Source organism: Bos indicus x Bos taurus, chromosome 17, assembly GCF_003369695.1.
Source record: "Bos indicus x Bos taurus breed Angus x Brahman F1 hybrid chromosome 17, Bos_hybrid_MaternalHap_v2.0, whole genome shotgun sequence".
NCBI lineage: Eukaryota > Metazoa > Chordata > Mammalia > Artiodactyla > Bovidae > Bos > Bos indicus x Bos taurus.
This window is the reverse complement of record NC_040092.1, coordinates 3,668,989-3,678,676: the sequence shown is the minus strand read 5'-3', so window position 1 is coordinate 3,678,676 and position 9,688 is coordinate 3,668,989. Positions and strand designations below refer to the sequence as shown.

Here is a 9,688-nt window from a genome sequence, read left to right as displayed (position 1 = left end):
AGGACCAAGAGACACTGGGGGCTTCTCCAGAGCCCCTAAAACTGTGGCCGTCCAGTTCCAGACTCGCTTGTTCCCCAAGGAAGGGGTCCCAGGTGGCTGGGAAGAAGGTTACAGGGAAAGGGGGTCCCCAGGTGAACAGGGGCACCAGTGGGAGAGCCGGACAGGGCCTCCTGGCGACACCCACTTTGTCCTGACTGCGCCCACGATCTGCCCACCCTGCCCCCACCCACGCGGACACCCTGGCCCAGTGGAAGCACCTCCTCTTCCCGCCGGCCCGTCCAGCCCTGTCTCCCCACAAGAATACAATCCAGAAAGCTTGCCAAGAGCAGATTCTTTATTAATTTCTCTTTTTTTTTCTTAAAAAAAAAGTACTCCTTCAGTATAAAAAATAAATATTTTAAATATGGACATTGAATAAATAAAAATAATCTGTCAGTATGAAACATTCCCACAGGGTACATTCATCAAAGAGGAATTTGTCCCCCAAGGCCAAGTCCTCTCCAGTAGAAAGGAGGGAGGGAAGCAGGGAAGGATGCGCAGAGCTCGCCGTGTGGATGGGAGCGATGCCCAGGTACGGGCGGGGGGCGGTGGGGGAGGGGGTGGGGGAGGTGGGGGGAATCCAGAAGTGAAAGGCATCTGTACCATCTGAAGGGAAGCTAATTTCTCGCTTGGTTCTGGCCTCCAGCCCCGCGCGCGATGTCTATTGTGGAGAGCCCCAAGGCAGAGCTGGACTTCTATCTGGGGGCACGTCCCCAGGGAGGGGACAAGACGAGGGGGACAAGGAGGAGGAGAGACAAATAAATAGTGGTGCTTTCTCATTTTAAATTTCTTTTTTAAATAAATAAGGTCCCCAATACCGCTCTTTCAATCAACTGCAAAAAAAAAAAAAAAAAAAAACGACAGTCCCACCTGCTGCCCTCTCCTCCGCGGGCTGGGGTCATGACCCAGGATACAGGTGCAGGTCAAAACCAGCAGATGAAACAAAGGAGGAAATGGACAGCTTCCTGCCCTGCCAAGCTTTTCCCACACAAAGGCTCCAAGATTCAGAGATGCTGTGCAAAGTGGGTGCCCATCTGCCAGACGGGGTCTGCTAAGAGCACTGAGGCTGGGGGAGCGGGTGAGAGGCAGAGCCGGGGCCGGGCCTGGGGAGGGGTGGGAGTGGGGTGAATTGCTGGAACCCCCGAGCCTCGGAGGCTGCCCAGGTGGGCCCAGCGCCAGGAGTCTGTGTCCAGGGGTGATGAGATGATGGGAGGCCAGGCGGCCCCAGCCTTCCGAGCCACGTTCACGGGATGAGCAGAGTGATGGGGGGCACGGCAGGCTGAGATCCTGGACAAGGCTGGGGGTGAGCCTCGTTAAGACGGTGTCAGAAAGCACATAACCCATCGTGGTCTGCTCTGCCACCCGCCGCAAAAGTCTTGCCAATGGGACGGGCCGTCCCGATGGGCACTGGGCACAAGTAAAGTGCTTAGAGGTGACAGAGAGGTGCAAAGTGAGTGCAAAAGTACCGTAATCGCGCTAGCTGAACGGCAAGGCTTGCCGCCCCGCTCAGGGTTTGAGAAGAAGCCAGAACCCTGATCTTAGCAGCTGCCCCAGCTCCCAGACCGGAGGGCGTTGCTCGGAGCGCCTGGCCCCGGCACAAAGGCACAGGATCGGGTTCCCTGCCTGGGAACCCAGACATGGGCGGGGGGTTTGGGGGAGGTGGGGCAGGAGGGACCACAGCTTCCTGGTCCGCGTCCCGGGGCCTCCTCATCCTCCTCCCCGGAGCAGGGGCCTCCTCCCCAGGGCCGCCCTGGCTTCCCGAGACGCAGCCAGGCCCCCTCACCCTCTGCGGGTGTTCGGGCCACCGGAGAAGGCGCCTCCCACTGGGTGCTGGTCAGGACGGTTCCGGGGCCCCTCGACTGCTGGCCTAGAGGCGGCCGGGGCAAAAGAAACAGCGGCAGCTTGCCTTGCCCAGGGCTTTGTCTCCGCCATGAAGGTCGCCTCCAGCAGCACAGTCCCAGGGGCACCGAGAACGCAGCATTGAATGAGTCCCTTGGAGCCAAGGAACATGACGGCCCCCAGAGCCGGTCACAGTTGCAGTGGGGGTTGGCGTCAGGTCCCTGCCCCCACCCAGACTGACCAGTGCTCTCAGCTCCTAACCCTTCTCTGAGCTTCACCCGTAAGGCTCACCCTACCTTGTAACATCTTTGACTTCCAGACCAGGTCCTGCGAAGGCCTGGCCCCCAGCTCCCACAGGAGGAGCCATCACATTATTTCCGTTGGAGAAAGGGGAGCAGGGAAAGGGGGGTGAACTTTTGCCATTTGAAGCACCAATAAGTTAATATAAATAGGGCATCAAAATAAATAGACAATCATGCTGAGTCAGGCACACAGCACTCTTGGCTCTCAGGCTTCTGAGACCCTGACCTCAACTCCCACCGTCCCCCTGCTCCAGGAACCAGCGACAGATGGCCTCTGGTGCCCCCGGCGTACCTCTGTGTGACCTCACCGGGCCTCGGTGGGCCTCAGACGGGAGCTGCCACTCTGACCTACTCCATCCGCACACCCTCGCCCACAAGACTCTGGATCCCCTCAGAACCTCCTCACCTGACTTTGCAACCTGCCCGCCCCCACACACCCCGCCTCCAGGTCCAGTCCCTAGACCCCGCGGCCAGCAAGGATGGCAGGACAGACTTTGGGCTCAAGGAAGGGGAGCCCGTCAAGACTTTCAAGGGCCTCTCTTCCTTCCCCGGCCTACATGTGGCCTCTCTCTGCCTCCCCGAGAGCCTGGAGGGCCATGTGGCCTCCTTCTGGAACCTTCCACCTGAGAGCTATAGGCCTGAACTCCCCAGTCTTGCCCAAGCAAGGCAGCATCTCAAACCACAGCTCCCGTTCTAGACTTCCAACTCGCCATACCTGTAGGAGCCAAGGGTCCTTCCGGATCCCAGCCCCTCCAGGCTGCCTGAGCTCCAACCAGACCTTTCAAGGTCAGCCAAGGCACTGATGGTGGTCATTCTGCTGGGGGGTCGCGGGTTAGTGCCCCCGACCCCTGCTGTCTCACCCCGTGGTCAGGGTCGCCAGAGACAACTTTCGGGGTTTGCTCACAAAGACCCTGGCTGAGGGGATGAGTCAGGGGCCAAACTCCAGCCCGACACTGCGTGCCCGGCTGTAGTCTCCCAGAAGAAGGGGCGCCTTCCTTTCTAGTTGGCACCACGTATAGGTTCTGCCTCTGGGAGTTCTGGCTCTGCTCGGCTTCGTGGCGGCCCACCCTGGAGGGGAGTGGACCGGCCAGGAACCCCCTCAGGGGTCTGCCAGCGGCCCCTACTCGGGTCTGGCAGTGCTCTGGGCCACGGCTGCAGTTGGAGAGTCCCCTACTATCTAAGACCTCCCGTCTAGAAGGCCTGGGCCAGCACGGCGATGACCTGCTTGTACTTCCCCAGGAGCTGACAGCCCAGCTTCTTCTTCTGGAAGACGTCCTTGCCCGAGGTGTCGGGGCCGTAGGTCACGTCCACGTGGCTCACGTGGTACTTGCTGCACAAGCGGCAGAGCACGTTGCTGAGCAGACCCCGCAGGACGTCGGCCGTGGTGCTCAGCTTGCTGTGCAGGCCGTGGGCGTAGGGGTTGAGGACCTTCTGGTCTCTCGTGATGTTGCCCAGGGAGGCGCCCAGGTACGCGATGATGCGGTACAGCTCCACCAGCCGGGCCTTCTCCGTGCCGTTGGCGTGGAAGGGCGGGAAGTCAGTCACGTTGGGGCTGCACAGCTTGTCCAGGTTGTTGGGGAAGGGCTCCCCCTGGGCCGTGTACTGAGGAGCAGAGGGGCAGAGGGGTGGTGAAGTGGGAGGCAGGGACGGCTGCTCCAGCCCTGCTGCCCCGCCTGTGGTCAGCCCTTGGGCGTCAGTGCCGCCCCCCCACAATACACACACACACACACACACACACACACAGGGGCTTGAGAATCCAATCACTTGCCCTGCAGGCATCTCGGGACTGTCCCGAGAGCCAGAAGTAGCAGTGGGCGCGAATGCACTTGCTAAAGCATCCAGCCTCTATCCCACGCAAGGAGGTACCCTCCTCATCACCCGCATCAGGACCACAAGGGAGAGGGGGGGAAACACCCAGTCTCACCTCCAGCCTTGTACACCACACACACTTGCCCTTTCACCCACCGCATTCACCCTCTTCCTGGGCGGCTCCGCACCCCGTCACCCACAGCCCGCTGTCTCTTTCAACAGCACCTCCCCAGTCCCTTCCACCGCCTCCCTCTCTGTCATCTGCCTCCCTCCACCAGGTGGACAAATCCCAATGCTACAAGTGCCAGCCCTGCCTGCCACCTCTTCTCCAGGAGCCTCTGCCCGCCTCCCCCCCCCCCGCCCCATCTACCTTGGCACCAAGGGAAAGAGGCCGGGCCTCGGCCGCGGGATGGGGAGGAAGCTGGGGGGATCTGGGTGCAGTGGGACAAAACCACACACCATTCCCTTCTCTGACCAGCCGCACCAGCCCAGGTCCCTGCTTGCAGACCCCAGCCCTCCCTGCCTGTTCCTCGGTACCCTGAGGGGGAGGCTTACATAGAGGATAAAGAGGCTGTTGGCACTGCTGTTGAGTTGTCCCAGCTGGTTTCTGATCTGGTTCATGAGGTTGCTGGGACAGGGATGGCGGGTGGCACAGGTGGCGTTGACCGGGGTGATGGGAAGGGGGCTCCCGGCCCCGTGTTTCCAGTGGAGAACCAGCAGCAAGGGCACAACTCCTGCAGACAAGCGGTGGGGAGCCATGAGCAGGGGTGGCGGGGTGGGGGGCAGCGGGCAAGCAGCTTAGGGGAGAGGCTGCGACTCTGGTCCTGCAGGGACGTTCCCCTCTCAGGCTCCAGCTCTCTCTTCTCCAGACCTGGCGGTTTCTGATTTTCGCAATGTCCCTGCATCTACCTCCCCAGATGGCTAAATCTCCCTGTTTATCACTCCCTGCTGTCTCCTGGGGGGACCAAGGGGCACAGGACATGAGCTGTTCCTATCAGCTGAGAACCGGATTCAGAGTGATACCAACCCTCCAGGCCTCTGCCAGGAGGGGACGATGCCCCAGGTCTCAAGAAAAAGATCCTTAACTCCCCAGGAAGGTCCAGATTCCTAAGTGTTACTTCATGCTCCTGTCTCACAGAGTGGGCTCCCACCAGGCCCACGGGGAGCGGGGGTTTCTGCTGACCCTCATCTCCCAAACTTGTCTCGGTGATGTGGGCTCACTGGGCCTTTTTCCCCCTGATCCTGTCACCTTTCCCCAGCTTCTCTGTGCTCCTCCTCCTCCAGATGTGGCCAGTCCCCTCTCTGGGACCCTGGACTCCACCCCAGGGCTGCAACTCTGCCCCCTTCTCCAGTGCCAGGGCATCCTTCAGAACCTCCCTTCCTGGCTCCTTGCTGCTCCTGGCCTCCGAGCTCCACCCCCCACCCCCCACACTCTTGTTCACTGGTCCTCGTCCCAGGTTGCGGGTTAGGACAAGGAGAATCCTGGGGTTCCACAGACGCCCTCAGAGCCTTCAAGAGGGAGAGGGAATGGTGCAACCAGGAAAGAAAAAAAGGGAAAAGGTTGCAGGCAGCCAGGTGGGCGGGGGAGGGAGGGAAGTGAAAGGTGAGAGGGAGAGGGGAGATCTGTCCAGGCCTGTCCAGGAGCGCCCCTCCCCGCAGGGAGGGCAGGGGGGCCCTGCTTGCCACCCACCCCTCTCTGTGTTCCAGATGACCCTGCAGCAAGGGCTGGGGTCGGGGGACCTGTGAGAGTTGGAGAAGCGAGGAGACTGGAGGAAGGGGAGGCGCTCTGGAGCCCGTTCCTCGGCTGGGACAGTGCAGCCTCGACTTCACTTCTGGGTCCCCTGTGCCTCCCAGCATCTCCAGGCAGGGCTCAGGCCCCAGGATGGCTGGCGGGGGGGCGGGGGGTGCCCCACACCCCGGGCTCACCTAGCACAGACCACAGCTTTCCGGGCTCTAGCAGATGGAGGCGGCACCTGCTCCCGTCCCGGGCCGGAGTTTGCGAGCTGCTCCGGCGGCCGGCGCCCCTCCCAGGGAGCAGCCGGGGACGCGGTTGGAAAAGAAAGCGGAAAGAAAGAAAAAGAAAGAAAAGAGGGAGGGTGAATCCCGGACAAAGCTGAGCGGGAAGAGCAGCGGCGAGAGTTCAGGAGCGAGGAGGAGGAGGAGGAAGGCAGCGGCGCCCCCTGCCTGGCCCGCCAACCTGCGGGGCCCCGGGCGGGCTGGGCGCGAGGTGCGGGGACCATGTGCCCGCGCTCGCCCCCGGCGGCGGCCGCCACCCGGCGCCTCCGGCGGCCCGGGCTCTCGGCTGCGCGGGCGCCCCAAGTGTCCGTGTGTCTGCGGCGGGTGGGTGTCCCGCTCGCGATCGCCAGGGGCCCCAAGTTTGCCGCGGCGCCCGCGGCCGGGGCTCCCGGCGGAAGCCAGCCCGGGGCAGGGGGCGGGTGGATTTACCTGCCGCCAAGACCTTCATTATGGGCTGCACTCCAGAGGGCCTTGAAGGAGACCTTAGATGCCGGCAGTTTTCAGAGGTTCATGCTCAAATGGGGAATTTGCCTGATTTATATACTGGAGCCTGTGTTGTAAGACAGAGAGAGAAACAGCTATATTTAGCAGGGATCCCCGGTCCAGGAAGTTGTTTGAGGTGCATCATAGGAAATTATGAATGGAAGAAAGTGAGAGTGGAGGGGGGGCAGTGAGGGGGGAGGGTGGGGAGAGCAGACTTTTTCCCTCTTCTAAGAATTTGATTGATAAAATTATAATGAACTCTTCAACAAAACACCCTGCGGTTTTCCTGAGCGGCTTGCCCTGGGAGTTGTTTGAAGATGGGGGGGAGGGAGGGTCCCCGAGTCATCAGGGTCCCCCCTCCCCCGGGGAAGTGGGCACCCCAGACAACCCTGACTCACCTGGGTTTGGGGAGGTGGCTTGAAACTAGGCAAGGAGATGGGAGCTGACACCTGCAGCCCCCTGGTCAAGGGGTTTGGAGGGGGGCAGTGGGGAGGAGGCAGGCTGGGGCTTGGCTGAGAAGGAGGTTCCAGGAAGAGGGGCTGGGGCCCTGGCGTGGACTTTAGACGGCAATAAAGCGAAACTGAACGTGGGCCCTGGAAGCCACCACAGGGATGGCCTCCTCCATCCTGCCCGCTGCCACCGGGCAAAGCGGGGCTCCCAAGAGGACAGGTTGCCCAGGGTCCCACACGGTCAGGCCTCCTGAGCGCCATCAGCAAGCCGGCACTGCTGACCACCGGTGGGGCCCAGGAGGGGCTGGCAAGATGAAAGCTGAGGGGCTGCTGTGACTGCCTTCGCTGGGGAGGAGCTTCGGGGAAAGTGTGGTGCGTCTGGCGTTTGCCTGATCTCTCGGCTCCCTTCCAGGGAGGGTGGTCCTGCATTTCCATGTTGAAAGGACATTTGAAGCAGAGACTTAGCCAACTGAACCTGGGCTTGCTCCTTGGGATGCGGAGAGATGGTTGGGGAGAACAGAAGCGGCTTGGAGGGCCCTTGGGGCTCAGAGCAGGGTGATGGCCCCCTAAAGGCACTTCCGGAGCCTCTTAGGCAGAGTCACAGATTCTGGTGTCTTTGGCGGCAGGTAGGTTCAGAAATGAATGAGGGGCAGGAAGGAATGGTGAGGACTAGGGAGAATGAGCTTGGCATCCCCTCCCATTAAAAAGCATTCAAAAAAGAAAAAACAGAGGTGGGGGAGTGCCAGCCAGGCACATATCTGAGACCACACTGCCCCTAAAATTGCCAGGGGTACCCCCGTCCCAGGAGATTCTCCTGCCCCTGGGATCCACCACAGCCCTCCCACCTGACCCTGAGCAGCGAGCGAGCGGGGCAGGACAGTTGGTTCTCCAAGGCCGGGGAGCCCTGCAGCCTTTCCTTGGCTTCCAGTTCCCTCAGCCATCCCCCCCCAACCCCCGCCCGGTGCCCCCAGCTCCCGCCTCTTGCCACATCCCGGACCTGCCCAGCCACGCGTTCCTTCCTCCCGCTTCGTGCCAGGACGAGCCCTCCTGCGGCTGCCGTGCCCCCTCCCCTCACACACGCCCTGCCCTCTCCAGGCTGCTTCCTCCCTCTCCCTCTCCCTCTCCCAGCGCAGGGCCTGGATGTGGGGCTGATAAAACTGCCCATCCCAGCGGGCACTTCCCAGCGGGGGAGGAGCCGGCAGGGCCCACACTGGCCTTCCTCCCCTCCCTGTCCTCTCTGCACCTTGCGGCTTCCCTGGGGGCCGCGGGAGGCCCCACCTGGAATTCAACCCCCCTCCAACACCTGCTTTGGGGTGTGTGTACACCCCAGGACATCCCAGGTCACCTCCCTCTCATCAGCCCCCCACCCCAAGTCTCTCCTGCACAGGGGCCTGACCACTCAGGGTCACGTGCACCCCCTACATCTCCCAGACCCGTCGTATGACTCCGCCTGACTCTTTGGATGGGCACCCCCAAATGCATTTGAGGCCCCCATCTCTGGATCCTCTGGTTCCCCGAGTCTCTCACTAGGTGCCCTGAATCTCCCTCCCGCCCCGCTGCCTTCCGGGCCCAGTCCCTCCAATCTCCTTCCCAGCGGACTCTGGCTGCCCAGACCACCCCCCCTCAGCCCTATAAAACACCCCCCCGAGCGCCATGTCATCTCAGCCCCACCCCGCAGGAAACAGGAAGTGGGGCCGAGTCTGCAAGACACTTCACCACCACCCCCTGCGCCCTGACGGGCCCCCTCCCCTGCCTCAGTTTCCCCTCACACGGTACCTGACTTGGTCCGTGCTCCCCAAGTGTTCCGGGCCCCTCGGCACCCCAGGCCCAGCCTCCCTCTCCTGTCCATGTCCGGCCACCACCTGCACCGGGCCTCTTGGAGACAAAGGCCGAGCAGGGTCTCAGAGCCGCCTGCAACGTGGCCGTGGTCCCTGGGAATCGGCAGCCCAGGCCGCGCTCCAGGCCGGCTTCGGTCTCCTGGAGTTTGTTTTCTTCCCTCCCTCTCCACGCTGCTGTGTGTGTGTGTGCTTCCCCCCCACCCCAACTTCCTCACGGAAGGCAGCCTCCCTTCTTGGCCGCCTGCTCCCAGGGTCGTGACCCCAGGCCCCACCCTGGAGTGGCAGCCCCAGCCAGGCCCCTTCCAGCTGTGACTTCATCCCCAGCCAGTCCTGCTCCTGCACCACTGGGCCTGCTGGGGATCTGACCGGCCTCGGGTGAGGGGGACACTCGGGCCCACGCGGCCGGGGCCAGGGGGTGCTCCTCTGGGCAGCTGTGCCATCCACCTGCTCATCTCCTTTCTCCAGGAACCAAGTCCAGGGCTGGCCTGGGGCCTCCCCGGGCCCCTCAGAGCGATTTCTCTCCCACTTGCTTTAGCCACCAGCCCCTCCTTTTCTGTTGATTCTCACTCACCAGCCACAAGCCTTAGAATGTCACATGTCTTATTTTTCCGATGGGGAAACTGAGGCTCAGAGAGGTGAAGGCACTTGCCCGGAGCAGCACAGAGAGTTAACAATAGAACCGGGCCTGGGCCCCCAGTCTCTGGCCTGAAAGAGGGCCACATGGATGCCGGCAGCCCCTCACATTGAGAGGGGAATGACGAGTGGTGGGCTGCACTCGGGCCACTTCTTCCAGGAAGCCTCCCCTGGCCTCTCACAGCCCAGACCGGCTGAATCTGCTTCATCCTGCCCATTCTCCTTTCAAGTGGGAACAAGACTCATTCCTTGCTGTTTGAGTGCTTGGATAGGGTCTGAT

General features: G+C 62.0%; 1 protein-coding gene across 1 annotated transcript; it reads right to left on the bottom strand.

The window, feature by feature from the left end:
- Positions 1-324: 324 nt before the first annotated feature.
- Positions 325-8,934, bottom strand: LIF (LIF, interleukin 6 family cytokine). The gene is made up of 4 exons (XM_027566342.1): positions 8,714-8,934; positions 6,435-6,555; positions 4,545-4,723; positions 325-3,782 (listed from the first exon to the last, which is right to left on the bottom strand). The coding sequence occupies exons 2-4, from the start codon at positions 6,451-6,453 to the stop codon at positions 3,372-3,374; spliced, it is 609 nt and encodes a 202-aa protein (XP_027422143.1). The 5' UTR covers positions 6,454-6,555; positions 8,714-8,934; the 3' UTR covers positions 325-3,371.
- Between the last annotated feature and the right edge of the window lie 754 nt (positions 8,935-9,688).